The sequence below is a fragment of the Ailuropoda melanoleuca genome, chromosome 16 (assembly GCF_002007445.2).
Source record: "Ailuropoda melanoleuca isolate Jingjing chromosome 16, ASM200744v2, whole genome shotgun sequence".
Taxonomy (NCBI): domain Eukaryota; kingdom Metazoa; phylum Chordata; class Mammalia; order Carnivora; family Ursidae; genus Ailuropoda; species Ailuropoda melanoleuca.
In genome coordinates this window covers 3,692,629-3,709,024 of record NC_048233.1, presented here as the reverse complement: position 1 = coordinate 3,709,024, position 16,396 = coordinate 3,692,629, and the positions used below count along the sequence as shown (strand labels likewise).

Sequence of the window (16,396 nt, the reverse complement as noted above, 5' to 3'; positions counted from 1 at the left end):
ACCCATAATGCAGTGTGATAAATGTTAGTAGAGGAATACACAAGTTGCAGTGGGATCTTAGTAGAGCAAGGGGCTGACGTGGTCTCCAGGAGTCAGAGAAGAGGCAACGTTTTGAGAGCATCTTGCAGAACATGTAGGAGTTCACAGGTGGGAAAGAATGGGAAGGGTCTAAGCTTCAGCTCTACCATTCTATGGGTTTGTTCTGATTTTCTTCCTTCTCTTCCCTTAAATCCTTTCTCTGCCTCCTGCTTGCTTCTGTTGTTTCTCAGACGTTTTCCCTGAAGCCCTATAGAGAAGGGGAGTTTGGTGTAAGCTCTCTAAGGCTACTACATGCCCTGCATCCTATCACCTCCTTGCACCCTGTTATCAACTCAAATGTGGGCCAGCTGTGGATGAAGGAGATCCCCCAGATGTTGCAGATACTGGATGGTGAGGGGTTGGCTGTGAGGTGGGAGGAATGGAGCTGGGGCAGTGGGGCAGACTCCAGAAAAGATGAAGTCCTGAGGTACAGGATGGATCTTCCTTGGGGTGAGGAGAACCGGGACCAGTCTCTGTCTTTCTGAGATGCCGTTTGGATAGGTCTGCTTATGTGGACCATGTTCTGCACTGAGCAGATGTGCGGCCCAGAGTTCTGTGGCTCCAGAGTTCCCAGAATGCTCCTTCTTGTGGGCGAAGTTTCAGGAAAGAGTGTGGGCTTTGGAACCAGAGAGACCCAGGTTTGTATCCTTGCTCTAACACTTGCCAGCTGGGTATGTTTGACCTTTGAAAAGTCATACATTTCCTGGAGACTCTGTAGAGAAGGGGGAACAATTATCTTGTAGGATCATGATGAAAATTAAATGAGATGATGGGCATAAAGCCCCTGGAATAGCGTTCAAATGTTGGTTCTTTTTCCCTGGCTGGGACCTTCTGGTTGGGCAGGTCCCTATACTCTCTTTTTTCCTAGATCACACTGAGAAGAACCTGAATCAGGAGGAGTGGGAGGACAGGCTGCTCCAGGTGTGCACTCTAAGAGACACACTTTTTCCACACTTGCTTTCTCTCCCCTCTTCAGGATCCTGAGGGAGAAGAGGCCTCAGATCCCCCAAGACTGAGACATGATCAAGGGACCTCCCTACTCGAGAGAACCTCTTTCTGTGGCACCCTTGACTCCTGACCTCTGCATCAGAATCTCTGACTATATCCTAAGCCTTAACTTACCTTCCACACCCTCAAAATCCTACTGTTAAGAGAGAGTAAGGGAATGGGGTCCTAGCTGTGTGTCCTTGGGTGAGTTATTTAGCCTTTGCAGGCCTCAGCTCCCTCATCTGCAAAATGGAAAAAACTCCTATTTCCCAGAATTAGATAGGATAATATAGGAAAGGGAGAGCCCTGTAAACTGTAAAGAGTCACACATATAGTTGGCATTACCATCATTGTTGCTATATTGTCCTTTTCCAGTCCAGACTAACCCCCCTATTTCAGCTCTTCCTCATTTCTCGAGCTCTTTTTTCATATTTACAGACCATGCCCCCTTGTCTCTTGCTTCTTTCGGACCCACTTCCATGAGGCAGAAAAGCCTGGCCACTGCTCCGTGTGACCTTCTTCTCCCTTCCTCTTACTCAGTTTTCAGGTCAGTCTTTAGTGGCCATCAATGATGACAGCTGGCTGGAGCAACTCATCAAGGTTGTCTTGGAGAGGATAAATTATTTCAGCGATGGTGAGGAGAAGGTGTGTGTGTGTGTGTGTGTGTGTGTGTGTGTGCGCGCGCACACAGGTGGGTGTACCATGCAGCTGCGTGTGGTAGCTGCAAGGAGGGAAATGGAGGTGGAGGGTGGTGTGGAGGAGTTTGGTGGGGAAGAAATACAGAAATGTACATGAAGGAGAGGCATTGTGGGAAAAGCCAACCCATGTTTCTGGGCTCTGGGGAGTGGACGGATGGGGAGGACAAGGAGCTGGTGGTCACACAGGAACAGCAGAAATATAAATGTCTTACATTTGCTTAGTGTTTTAGGTTTTATCAAGAACTTTGCCATCTGTTGTCTTAACTGAACCTCCTAGTAATTCAGAGGTCAAAGAATAGAGCTGGTACTTGGGTGCAGTGAAAAGATTATTGACCTAAGAGTCAGATTGAAGCAAGTTAGTTCAAGTAATATTTGAGGTCATACCATGGATTAGGGACTGGGTGTGATGTTGGGGCTGCAGAGCTAACTAAGGAAGAGAGGCTCCTTTGTTCACAGAGCTCAAGGTCTATGCTGGTGAAAGCCTCATTCCTGTCCTGTCTTTTCCTGTGCCCCCGGTGCAATCTGGGTCAAATGTCTTAGCCTTTGTGAGATTTCAGTTGCCTCACTCGGGCAGTGGCAAAAGCAACTTCTATATCACAGGAGAGTGGGTGAGAATAGACAAAGATACCTGTGTAGTTACTTTGTAAATTCAAAAGACCAAGTAACCAGACAGCTCATTATCCCTATTCACAGATGAAGAAACACAATCTAGAGAGATTCAGTCTTAAGCAAATTAAAATTGGCACCTGAATCCAGGTTTCTTAATTTTTAGTTTTGTTTTCCTGTTACTGAGCAACACTTTATTTGGACTTTGGGGCATCTCCAGGGAAGAGGCCTTATTTCCAAGACTGATTATTAGCTAATTATTAACAAATATTTATGAAGCACCTGCTATATGCAAGTCTTCTTGGATGGTAAAATGAAGCAAGCAGGATTTCTGATCTTATTAATTAAGTTAGTAAAAATATGTACTAATGCCCATGGCACAGCAGGCATGGACTAGGCACAGAGTATTCACATAAAAGGCACAGACGCTGCCTTCGGGAAATCACTGTGTGCTTGAGTGAACAGAGGAGAGAGTGGGTAATTACAAGTGTGGTGTCAGGATTGGAATGTGCACTGTATGCTTGGGAGCAGAGGGGAGAGCTGTTTACTTGGCCGGTTGGGGCTGGCCAGAAAAGCTTTTTCAAAGGTGGTCCACCATCTCAGTTCACTTAGGACTGTCCTGGTTTTAGCTCTTAAAGTCCAACGTACTAGGAAATGCCTCAGTGCTTGGCAAACTGAGAAGATCAGTCACTCTACAGAATGATTAAGTCTGGGAAGATGAGTAATCTACCAGCTAAGCCCAGAAGCAGGTGCCTTAGGTCAGATTTCATAGAAGCAGGACCTAAGGCAGGGGTCCTTGTTAAGTGACTTGGCAAGAAAGTGCTCTCAGGAGAAGCTGTGATCAAGTAAAGGAAGCAGAATAGGAAGAGGAGAGGCTAAGCAAGGATGTGCGGAGACCTGGATGGAAACTACACCGCAGAGTCTATCCTGCTTAGAGACAAGTGAGGGCAGCTTTTGTATCCCCCCACCCCTCCACCTCTCTGTCACTGGTGCCAGGCTTTCATGGTTGGTACCTGGGGCAGGGATGGAAGAGAGAAGAACGTAACTCTCAGGCACCTCCAGGCAAGGAGACCCAAAAAGGCTACAGGTGGGAACTGCTCACAATGATGCCTGCAACCAGGGAAGGGAAGGAGACTTCGGGTCTGGATGAGGCATGAAGAACATCTGCTAGAGGAAGAAAAGGTGCCCAAGAAGAAGGGATTCCAGGGGGAGAGTTGTCACATTCACTGAACATCTGGTATAACCTGTTTGTCTACTGTGTCAGGCACTCTGTAAGCATTGGAATAGAGCAATGAATAAGACATACACTGCTCCCGAGTTTTATTCTCATTGGAGATGAGAGGTCGGGGTGAGTTAAGAACTAACCAAACAAATACATAAACAAGGTAACTAGTAATTGTGATGAAGCTTTGAATGAAAGAAGCAGGATGGTGAGCTAGAGAGGAATTTAGGAGGTCAAGGAAGGCTCACTGAGCCAGGATCAGAAAGATGAGAGTGAGACAGCATTTCGAAGAGCCCAGGGAAGATTTCAGACAGGGGAAACAGGAAATACAGAAACCCTGAGGTAGAAAAGTGTTTGAGTACATAAATATGGATATTACAAGGTAGACAGGGCAATGCAGAGTAAACAAGGACAAAGGCTACTGAAATTCAGAAGAGGGAGAGATAAAGATTACGTTAAAATACTTTTTTGATTATGCCATATTGGTTTTAAAATTATGCAAATTTAAGGAACCGTTTTTATTTTTAATTTTGTCAAGTGAAGCTTTGTTATTAAAATTTATTTTTTTGTTTGTTGTTTTTTAAATTTATTTTTTCATTCAAGTATAAACAACATACAGTGTTATAACAGCTTCAGATGTACGATATGGTGACTCAATAATTCTATACATTTCTCGGTGCTCATCAAAATAAGTGTATTTTTAAACCCCCCTACCCACCTCCCCTCTGGCAACCACCAGTTTACTCTCTGTATGTAAGAGTCTGTTTTTTTGTGGGTCTCTTTTTTCTTTTTTTGTTTGTTTCATTTCTGAAATTCTACATATGAGTGAAATCATATGGTATTTATCTTTGTATATTTCACTTAGCATAATACCCTCCAGATCCATCCATGCAGTGGCAGATGGCAAGATTTCATTCTTTTCATGGCTAAATAATATTCCATTCCACATCTTTATCCATCCATCTATCAATGGACTGGGTTGCTTCCATATCTCGGCTATTGTAACTAATGCTGCAATAAACATCAGGGTGCATATATCTTTTTGAATTAGTGTTTTCATTTTCTTTGGGTAAATACCTAGTAGTGAAATTGCTGGACCACGTGGTTAGTCTCTCTTTAATTTTTTGAGGGATGTTTATACTATTTTCCACAGTGGCTGCACCAGTTTGCATTCCCACAACAGGGGACAAGGGTTCCTTTTTCTCTTCATCCCCATGAACTCTTGTTATCTCTCATGTTTTTGATCTTTAGCCACTTTGACTGGTGTAAAATGATATTTCATTGTGGTTTTGATTTGCATTTTCCTGATAATTAGTGATGATGAGCATCTTTTCACATGTCGACTAGCCATCTGTATGTCTTCTTCGGGAAGATGTCTATTCAGGTCCTTTTACGTTTTTTTTAATTGGATTATTTGCTTTTTTGGTGTTGAGTTTTACAAGTTTTTTTTATATATTTTGGATATTAGCTCCTTATAAAATATATCATTTGCAAATATCTTCTCCCATTCAATAGGTTGTATTTTTGTTTTGTTGATGGTTTCCTTCACTGTGTGGAAGCCTTTTATTTTGGTGTAGTCCCAATAGTTTAATTTTGATTTTGTTTCCCTTGCCTGAGGAGACATATCTAAAAAAAAAAATGTTCCTATGGCTGATGTCAAAGAAATTACTGCCTATGTTTTCTTTTAGGAATTTTATGGTTCCACATGAAGACATTTATGTCTTCAATCCACTTTGAGTTTAGTTTTGTGTATTGTGTAAGAAAGTGGTTTAGTTTCATTCTTTTGCATCATTTGTTGAAAAGATTGTCTTTTCCCATTTCATATTCTTGCCTCATTTGTCATAGATTAATTGACCATAAAAGCGTGGGTTTCTTTCTGGATTCTGTTCTGTTCCATTGATTTATGTGTCTATTTTTGTGGCAGTACCATACTATTTTGATTACTACAGCTTTGTAGTAAAGTTTGAAATCTGGGATTGTGATACCTCCAGCTTTGTTGTTCTTTTTCAAGATTGCTTTGGATATTCAGGTTTTTTGTTTGTTTGTTTGTTTTTTGTGATTCCACACAAATTTTAGGATTATTCTAGTTCTGTGAAAAATGCTGTTTGTAAATTGAAGGGGGTTGCATTAAGTTTGTAGATTGCTTTGGGTAGTATGGACATTTTAACAATATTGGTTGTTCCAATCCATGAGCATGGAATATCTTTCCATCTGTTTGTGTCATTATTACCCTGATATCAAAGTCAGATAAAGGCATTATAAAAAAAGGAAACCACAAGCCAATATCTCTAATGAACATAAATGCAAAGATGCTCAGCAAAATATTAGGAGACAGAATCCAAAATCATTCACCATGATCAAGTGGGATTTATTCCAGGGATGTGAGGGTGGTTCAATCAACATGATACATCACATAAGAGAGAGGCTAGAAACCATATGATCATCTCAATAGATACAGACAAAGCATTTGACAAAGTACAATATCCATTCATGATAAAAACTCTCAACAAGTAAGTTTAGAGAGAACATACCTCAACATAAGAAAAGCCATATATGAAAAACCCACAGCTAACATCATACTCAATGTTGAAAAACCGAGAGCTTCTCCCCTGAGATCAAAAACAAGATAAAGTTGTCCACTCCCATCACTTTTATTCTACATAGTACTGGAAATCCTAGCCACAGTGATCAGACAAGAAAAAGAAATAAAAGCCATCCAAGCTGGCAAGGAAGAAGTAAAACTTCCACTGTTTGCAGATGACATGATATTATGTTCAGAATATCCTAAAGACTCCACCAAACTGGTAAATGAATTCAGTAAAAGATACAACAATAACATACAGAAATCTGTTGTATTTCTTTACACTTAATGAAGCATCAGAAAGAGAAATTAAGAAAATAATCTCATTTACAATTGTACCAAAAATAATAAAATACCTAGGAATAAACTTAACCAAGAAAGCGAAAGTGCTGTACTCTGAAAACTGTAAAACACTGGTGTAAGGAACTTTTTATTTTCTAGCTGGAAATGGGAAGTGTATGGATCAGGGACAGTTCCTAAAGGGATGATCCATACCCTAAGATGCCGAGAAATTAGAAATACAGGTTTCTCTTACCTCTAGCTTCAGCCCCTGCTCTGTAAGATCACTGCCTTATCCAGATGCCCCCCAGAAAACAGGAGGGACAGTGAGGAGGATGGGGCAGTGAAGAAGGTGCTGGCTGACAGTTTCAAAACCAGTTTGGGTAATGGCTATTCCCCTAGCTACCCTAACTTCATTCCAAGATATGCATGACCCTGCCCTTTCACCTCTTCTAGACTTTTCTATATAAATTCTTTGGATTTACACTGCGGACCTCAAGGAATATGAAACTGGTGAAGATGATGCTCTCATCCATCTTACAAAGTGTCCACGAAGACCTGCAGGAGAGGCAGGTGAGGTGGAGGAACTGGCAAAGGGGAAACATTTTTCCTCCAAGAGGCAGAATGACAAAGTAGTTAAAAGCTGAGACCTGACAAGCTAGACAAGTTGTTGGAATCCTAGGTCTGCCACTTTCTAACTGTGTGGCCTTGGGCAAGTTATTTACTATTATTATTTTATTTTCTGAATCATTTCAGGAAGTTGCAGTCATGATGCACATTTACCCCTAAATACTTCAGTGTGTGCTACCTAAAAATAATGATATTCCCTCACATAATCAAAGCACAGTGATCAGGGGCGCCTGGGTGGCACAGCGGTTGAGCGTCTGCCTTCGGCTCAGGGCGTGATCCCGGCGTTATGGGATCGAGCCCCACATCAGGTTCCTCTGCTGTGAGCCTGCTTCTTCCTCTCCCACTCCCCCTGCTTGTGTTCCCTCTCTCACTGGCTATCTCTAGCTCTGTCAGATAAAAATAAAATAAAAAATCTTAAAAAAAACAAACAAACAAAAAAACACAGTGATCAAAATTAGGAAGTCAACATTGCTACAGTACTATTATCTAATTTATAGACCTGATCTGAAAATGGCCAATTGTCCTACCAATGTTTTTTTAGAGAAAAAGAAAAACATTTTTTTCTCTGGTCTGGGATCTAATTTAGAATCAAATGGTACATTTAGTTATCATTTATCTCTAATATTTTTAATTTGAAACAGTTCCTCAGTTTTAATTTTTCATGGTCTTGACTTTTAAAAATGTGTGGACCCTTTATTTTGTAGAATGTAGCTCATTTTTTGTTTGTCTCATATTTCCTCATGATTAAGTTTAGATTATGTATTTTTGGTGGGAATACTATGGAATCTCTGTGTCACAGGATGGTTTTCAGGATTAAAAATGTAGAAGCTCCTAGAACAATGCCTGGCACACAAGCACTCTCTAAGTGTTGCTTACTGTTAGAATTGGTGTGCATGTTCTCAGGCTTCTCCTCTCCAATGCCCCTTCCCTGCCAGATTTTCAGAGCATCCATCACCATCATGACTGTCATCAGTTATTTACCAAGCCCAAGATGCAAACAGTATCATTGAGGAGACAGACATATATAGGAAGAAAAGAGCTGATTACACAGAATAGCCTTACTAAAGGCAACATGAGTGGTCACAGAGACATATAGTGGCTGTGTGTGGGGGAGTGAGGACTTGGGCTAGTTGGGTCTAGATTAGGAGGAGGGAAGTGGGTATTCCCACTTGACATAATATTCCAAGACAAGACTCAGGAGCAAGATTTTTTGGGAGCATGTATACAGAACAGTCAGTGCTGTAGTGGGACTGGGATACAGGGTTTTTTGACAGGGAAGTAAAAGTGACCTCTCTGCCAACACATGGGGACAGATTGGATATAGGAGAGAAAGATAAGAGGGCAGGGTATGTTCAGGATAGTTCCTGAGTTTCTGGCAGGCTCAGTTGGGAGGCAGTATCCTTTACTGAGATAAAAAATGCAGGACATAGTGGGGAGGAAGATGATGCATTCAGTTTTTGATGGGGAGAAGTTAGGGTGCCCCTGGTAGAAAGCCAGGTGGAGATGCTCAGTATCCATGTAGGTCTGGAACTCAGATCTGGCTGGGTGGCTGCATTTGGGAACAATTATATTTTCCCTGTCTGTACAATGGGATTGATAATATTTGCCTTAAAGCTTGAGCGTGAGGATCAGTGAGATAGCGTGTGTAAGGCTGGTACAAACTAAGCATTAAATATTCTGATGATGTCGGTGATGAAGAAGAAGATGATGATGATGATGATCAGGATGAGTGGAAGCCATGGCTAAGGGATGGCATGGGAGGAGGGACAGACTAGAACCCCTTTCTGATGTTCAACTAGTCCCTGCTTTCTTTCTTTCTTTCTTTCTTTCTTTCTTTCTTTCTTTCTTTCTTTCTTTCTTTCTTTCTCTCTTTCTTTCTTTCTTTCTCTTTCTTTCTCTCTCTCTCTCTCTTTCTTTCTTTCTTTCTTTCTTTTTAGATTTATTATTTATTTATTTGTCACAGAGAGAGAGAGGGAGAGCACAAGCAGGGGGAGCAGCAGGCAGAGGGAGAAGCAGGCTCCCCGTTGAGCAGGGAGCCTGATGCAGGACTTGATCCCAGGACCCTGGAATCATGACCTGAGCCGAAGGCAGATGCTTAATCGACTGAGCCACTCAGGTGTCCCTAGTCTCTGCTTTCTAACTAGGCAAAAATTCCCCTTCATCTACTTGGAGGCCAAAAGCCTACAAGTCCCACTAATACTTCATCCTTTCTAGAGGATCTGTTTCCTGGAGCAACTGTAACTGTCCCCAGGTCCCCACCAGTCTGCTGCCTCTGCTGCAAAATCTTAATGGCTGCCGGCCTGCACAAACAAGCCAGTTGACAAACAGCTGGCACCTGCCTCTGTGTTAGATGTTCTTTTAGCTCTGTGCCCAGATATCCTTGTTGGGTAAGCTCTAGAAGAGGCTTGGCTGGCATTTAAATCAAAAGGGCCTGCTATGAGGCAGAGGGATTTAAGTTAAAGACTGTTCCTGGCAAGAACTATGGAATCCCCAAGTTTCCCTTGCTCTTGGCGCCCACTTAGTCATCAGTTCCCACCGAGAGCATTTTTCACTTAGTTGTCCTTCCACTGTGTCCCACAAGACAAATGCAGGAACTCCCTCCTTCTCTCCCCAACTCTAGACAGGTCCACTTTCTACCTGCCCACTTGGGTCAGTTACTGCTGTTTCCTGTCCTCCTGGGTTAGAAATATTGGCATTATCTGTATGTCTTCTCTCTTTTCCATTTCCTCCGGTTATCCATCCAATTCTGTCGATAATGTGCCTTGATTTTGTTCTTCCCTTCTGTTCCCTCCTCACAATCCTTCTCTGAATTACTAGTGCATATAAGTATTCTCTATTCTGCAGTGTTAGATTTGATACTCCTAAGATTTTGCATATCTGTGACTCTAATTTTTCACAATCTGGGATAATTTGCTTCTCCCCCCTCCATGCATTAAGCACCAAACAAATCTCTACTAAATTCATTGATGAATTCATATACATATGAGGGCCCACAGTTCACAAACATTGTGCAGGGGGTGGTTCTCCTCTGGTCCATGATACTCAGGAAAGGATTTTCTGGATGTTGTCAATTAGTATGAAAAATACAAAAATCAGACTCTTGAGTTTTGACAAGCCCTATGCCTCTTATCTATCTACCTATCAATCAATCTATCTATCTATCTATCATCTATCTATCTATCATTTTAGAGTTTTTTTTTCATTATAAATGTGCTCTTTAATCCCCATCCCCTACTTCCCCATCCCACCCACCCACCTCCCTTCTGGTAGTCATCAGTTTGTTCTCTATAGTTGAGTCTGTTTCTTGTAATTTGCTTCTTGAATTACTTCTTGCAAGGATGTTTGGTTCTCCATCTGGATTTTAAGTAGTTCAAGTCAGGGGAACCAAATTTTCCCTCCATTTCTTTTCTTTCCCTTTTCTCTCCCTTCCTCTCTCTAAATCCCTGGGTTTGGGAGAACATAAAGCGTGCCTAGCTAACTCTTTGCTATGGCATGAGGTTGAGGCTATCCCTGTTACAGGGCATTGCTGTGGCACTCAGTATCGTGTCCATGAAACATCTGAAGATAGTCCTGGACCAGCTGCAAGTGTATAGTGCTATCCTCACTGACAAGGGCTCATCATTCATCCTCAAACTAATGAAGGTGATGGCATTCCTGAGAGCTCTGTCAGCCTCCCACACAAAACCTTCTAAGGCATCCCCATCACTCCAAGACTCCCCACTTCTCCACTCCCCACTCCCCACTTGAGGCCTTGTGACTCACCTATAAATGCTTCAATTTCCCTCTGACCAACTTTCCCATGCTCTCTTATGCCCATGCTTCAGGCCCTGGTATCACCAGCAGCACCAACTTCCTCCCAGCTGTTCACACTTCCACAACCCTATCTTCCCTTCTGAGCCATCTAGCCAATCCATTCCTCTCTGAACCTCCATTTCCCCATCAGGCGAGGAGGATAAGATGAAGAGAAGTCAAGTTTCCTCCTTCCTCCTACAGGAACATCAGCAAAGGGAATGGGGGCTGGTTTGTAACATCATCTACTTAAGCTATAGCAAGATTATTTTAGAGAGCAAGGGAGACATCTTCACACATTTAGATGACATCCTGGCCATGGTCCTGCAACACTACCGCAACTGCATTGTAGAAAAGGTACTTCCTGCTTACTCTACTTCTCTGGTGTCCCATCCCCACCTTCTTTACCCTACTCCTACAGTAAAATGATGCCTGACCTTGAATGGAACAAGGGGGTGGGGTTATTACAGTTACTTCAGGGGAGGTAAGAGGGAGTCCCTAAATAATTTTCCTACCTTTGCCATTTGTCCAGAGCATGTGCCCCTAGGGTAGGAGAAGAGGCCTTTCCCAAATCCTGTTCATTTACCATCCAACTAGACATCCTTCAGGAGAACTTATTTGGTAAAAACACAATGTAACTTGAGAGATAAGGAAGCCAGCTAGCTCTATCCTAATTTAAGAGTAAATATGAGGTGGGAACTCCATAAAGAGGTTGGTAAGAGGGGTGGCCCCTTCCCCCATAAAGATACCACAGGCTTTGCTTTCCTAAGCTGTCCTTAGAGGGAAGATGCAAGATCTCAGCCTAGAGAAAGCTATAGAAGCCCTAGCTTCTCATCTCCCAGATTTTGTGTAGGTAGTTTTCCCTTGCCCCAGGATCATTCCTACCTTGGAAATCTCTGAGCATTCTGGTTGGTTCAGGATAAGAACCTGAAGCTGGAGTACCTGGACGCCCTGACCAAGCTAACAAACATCCTGAGCAGCCACCCAATGGCCTTTCAATTCAAGTTCCCTCAGAAACTAGAAATTGTAACCTTCATGGTGGTAAGTACAGCTCAGGAGGATGGAGATGGAAATGCACAGAGAAGGGAGGATGGGTCCTCATGGAAACCATTGGCAGTGCTCCTGGGCTTGGCCTGGAGGATAAAAGTCCAGATTTTCCAGTGTCCTTTTCCTACCTTATTGTTCCCTTTCCCATCCTCAAGGTGGGTGTGAGTACTGTGGGAAAGGTATGGTGGGGAGTAGGAGAGAAGTGCTGTCCTTCAGAGTTTTTGGAAGTCCCTGAAAATTCTAGGTTCCATTTTCTTGTGAATACAGCCTGGGGTAGGAGGAGGGGGAGGAAGGCAAGAAAAATATGTCACATCTTCTTGGTCTCTGGGGTGGGGGGTTGGGTGGGTGTGTTACAGGAGTTAATCAGGGAGGAGCCATTGAATTCCATCTCCAGCTCCATTAGGCTGAGGGCAATGAACGTCATCACTGACTTCAGGTAACAATGTTCCAGCCACACTGTCTTCCTTGCTCTGACTGGATTTCAGTTCTTTATTCCCTAGTCTGTCCCCACTTCATTTTCTGCTTCTGCTTCTAGTAATAGGGGGCCACAGGCAGTAGTAGACATCTACTGGATGATGTCTGCCACATCCTTTTACCAAGACTTTTTAGATGGGATTTTTGGAGCACCTGGCAGAGACCATCTCTCCTGTCTTCACAGGCATTTGTTGTTGCTTCTCGTCCAGGCTTTCTTCTGCTTTCAGGACTGTCCCTGACTAAATACCTCCATATCTATCACTGACCATCTCCCCTATTCCCTCAAAATATCTGGGGATCCAAAAAGTAATATATCATTTCAAAATATCAGTATCCTTTCCTGTAATAATTCCTCTTTCATTTCAAAATATCAGTACCCTTTCCTGTAATAGTTCCTCTTTCCCTTTGTCCCATTCTTTCCATCTTTCCATCTCCTGACATTTTTAAACTTTGCTTACTGTTTCCTCCTTTTCTTCTTTTGTTACTTTCTCTTCTGGTAACTTCTTACTACCACCTGTTCCTCTGTGTCCACCATCTCTCTCTGTACCTTCTTCAGCTGTTATTCCTGGTCATTACTGTCTCATTACATTTTTGCTACTTTCTCCTGGATCTTAGGAAGCTCCGTCCCCTCATAGAGGTGGAAGAAAGAACAGAGCTGCTCCGAACATGCTATAAGAGTGTGCTCTGCCTGCCACCTATAGAAGTTTTGCAGAAGGAGGCATCCAGTTCCCAGGAGGCCCACACCACTGTGGTAATTAACTCTTTGATGTTTGTTTCTTTGTATTCAGTTTTTATTTTTGAGAGGATGAGAAATATAGGTTTGGCAGTTACATGTAAGGCTCTTCCACCTTCTTTGATAAAAATACAATCATTTGAAGAGGTTACTGGTTCATATAGTCTGAATGCTACTCATGAGATGTACTTCCTTCTTGAGAGCGCTTTGATTACTGCTGTCACACTTTAATATTCTGGCCTAGAGATGGACACTCAATTCTTTAATTTTTAACTATTTACCCATGGGCCTTTAGTAAAATCATGTTAGAACCTTCCAATCAAACATGATTTTACTAAAGGCGCATGGGTAAATACGTTTAGAGAGTCCCAGATGCAAGAGAGCTGAATCCATTTCCCACAAGGCCTATAGTGTTTCCTTGAGGGAAGGATGAGGGATTCACTTTTCTAATTTGCATTTGTATGTTTAATTCTTAGGAATTCTTTCATGTTCTCTGATTACTCTTTTATCTTCATTGGTTGTTCTTGTTTTATTGATGCCACAATCTCTTGATTTTGGGGAGGCTATTAATAAGAATTTTTAAAAATAAATGTTTCTATTTACTGAATTAGTTTAGTTTTTTTAGGGTCAGTTGGTCTGTTTGTTTATTTGGGCCTTTTCATCAGCTGTCTGGTGGTCCTCCTTTGTCGGTTCATATTTATTTATGCTATGAAGGAAGGACTGGTACATACAGAGAAGGCTGAGGTGGGTTTCCTCTGGTTGTATCCTCATGAGGCCTTCTTCAGTGTAGGCCTGGTTAGGGAGGGAAGGTAATTTGACAGGATTTGCCCATGTTTGGGGCAAGCTGGGAACTCCCAGTCCACCAGGACAAACTGCACATCAGGCATACATTTGTGCTCTGCTGAAAACAACAGAGGAATTTGTTCAAGTTAATAGTGGGCAAATGGCACTTGAAATGTTAGGGGGAAACTTGTGGAGCAGAATTTCTCAAGGAAAGCTTCCTGGGAGAGCTAGAGCACTGAGCTAAGTTTAGAAGGAGGGATGGGCCTGACATCTCAGCAATGCTTTGAGTTCTCTCTTTCCCCCCTCAGGATTTGTTCAGGGAGACTCTGCAATCCCTTCTAAGGCTAATGGAGACACTTATTGTTGAGATGCCCTCTCGGATCCAGCACTGCTTAGAGGTGAGTGGGAAGGAGCTTCTGAAATTGGTATATTGATTTCCTAGGGCTGCCATAATAAAGTATCACAACTGAGTGGCTTCAAACTACAGAAATATATTCTCTCACAGCTGTAAGGCTGAAAATCCAAAATCAAGGTATCACCAGGGTTGGTTCCTACTGGAAGCTTTGAAGCAGATTCTGTTCCATGCATCTCTCCTAACCTCTGGTGATTCCTGGCAGCCCATGCTATCCCTTGGTTTATAGACATGCCATTCCACATTTGAATGAAAACATGTAGCATTTGTCTTTGGCTGACTTATTTTGCTTAGTGTTATAGGCTAGGCTATAGTGTTGCTTAGTGTTTGCTTAGTGTTATAGGCTATAGATCCATCCATGTTGTTACAAATAGCAAGATTTCATTATTTTTTACAGCTGAATAATGTTTCACTGTGTGTGTGTGTGTGTGTGTGTGTGTGTGTGTGTGTGTGTGTGTCTCACATTTTCTTCATCCATTCATCTGTCATTGGACACTTGGGCTACTTCTGTAATTTAGCTATTGTAAATAATAAATATAGGGTGCATATAACCTTCCAAATTATTGTCATTTTATTACTTGTTTTATGGTTGTTTTGTAGTTCTTCTCTGTTCTTTTCTTCTTTTGCTTTCTTCTCTCATGATAAGTTGGTTTTCTTTCATGATACACTTGTATTCCTTTCTCCTTATTTTTGCATATCTACTATTGGTTTTTGATTTGTGTTTACCATTAGGTTTGTATATAACATCATCTGCATGTAGCAGTCTATATTAAGTTGATGGTGTCACTTAAATTTGAACTCCCCCACCATGTTTTAGGTATACGGTGTCATACTTAACATCCTTTTATTTTGTGAGTCCGTTATGGAGTATTCTTGGCTGCAGATTTTTTCTTTTCAGCATTTTGAGTCTATCATGCCACACTCTTCTGGCCTTCAAAGTTTCAGCTAAAAAGCCCGCTGATAGCCTTGTGAGATTTCCCTTGTACATAACTTTTCTTTTCTATTGCTGTTTTTAAAATTCTCTCTTTATCACTACTTTTGCCATTTTAATTACTGTGTATCTTGGTGTGGACCTCCTTGTATTGATTTTGTTGAGGGATATTTGTGCCTCCTAGATCTGGATTTCTGTTTCCTTCCACAGATTTGGTAAGTTTTCAGTTATTATTTATTCAAATAAATTTTCTGCCCCCTTTTCTCTCTCCTTCTGAGATGGCTATAATGCAAATGTTATTACACTTGATGTTGTCACTGAGTTCCCTTAGTCTATTTTCATTTTGTAATTTTTTTTTCTCTTACCTGGTTGTCTTGATTGCTTTTCCTTAGTCTGTCCTCCAGGTCACTGATGTGTTCTTCTGCTTCCTCTAGTCTGCTATTTATTCCATCTAGTGTATTTTTAATTTCATCTATTGTGTTCTTCATCTCTAATTAATTCTTTTTTATTTCATTGTTAAGGGTCTCACTGATGCCCTCCACTCTTTTCTCAAGTCTGTCTTTATGAGCATTACTTTAAATTCTCTATCAGGTATATTTTTTATCTCCATTTCACTTTGGTCTCTTGCTGATTATTTCCTGTTCTTTCATTTGGAATGTATTTCTCTGTCTCCTCGTTTTGTGTAACTTGCTATGTCTCTTTCTCTATGTTAGGAAAGTCAGGTATGTCCCCCGCTCTTGAAAGTAGCAGCTTTATGAAGAAGAGGTCCTGTAGTGCCCTGTAGTCCCCTGTTCGCCAGAATCTGTGCTTAAGAGGCATCTCCTATGTGTGATGTGTGCACCCTGCTGTCGTGGCTGAGTTGTTTTTGCCTTTGATCCAGTCATCTGCAATAGCAGATGGGTATTTGCCTGTTGTGGGTAGGGTTTGGTCCCCGTGTGGTTAGTACACCAGTCTGGGGCCACCGTGGGCTTGAGTTGAATCAGACCAGGCATTTGTCAGACATGCAATAGCACCAAACTTCAAGGTACTTTCCCTGTGTTGTCCCTAAGAAGTTTTTGTTGAGTCAAAAAAACTTAGAGGCAGCCTACGGAATGGGAGAATATATTTGCAAATGACACTACAGATAAAAGACTGGTATCCAAGATC

General features: G+C 41.9%; 1 protein-coding gene across 1 annotated transcript in view; it reads left to right on the top strand.

Annotated features, from left to right (window-relative positions):
* LOC105234650 (maestro heat-like repeat-containing protein family member 1) overlaps positions 1-16,396 on the top strand; it is a 72,842-nt gene that overhangs the window by 27,779 nt on the left and 28,667 nt on the right. The window contains exons 17-26 of the mRNA XM_034645974.1: positions 270-429; positions 947-999; positions 1,606-1,710; positions 6,908-7,024; positions 10,601-10,723; positions 11,075-11,227; positions 11,789-11,911; positions 12,274-12,353; positions 13,007-13,142; positions 14,216-14,305. Of these exons, the coding sequence (XP_034501865.1) occupies positions 270-429; positions 947-999; positions 1,606-1,710; positions 6,908-7,024; positions 10,601-10,723; positions 11,075-11,227; positions 11,789-11,911; positions 12,274-12,353; positions 13,007-13,142; positions 14,216-14,305 (1,140 nt within the window). The remainder of the gene's footprint in view (positions 1-269; positions 430-946; positions 1,000-1,605; positions 1,711-6,907; positions 7,025-10,600; positions 10,724-11,074; positions 11,228-11,788; positions 11,912-12,273; positions 12,354-13,006; positions 13,143-14,215; positions 14,306-16,396) is intronic.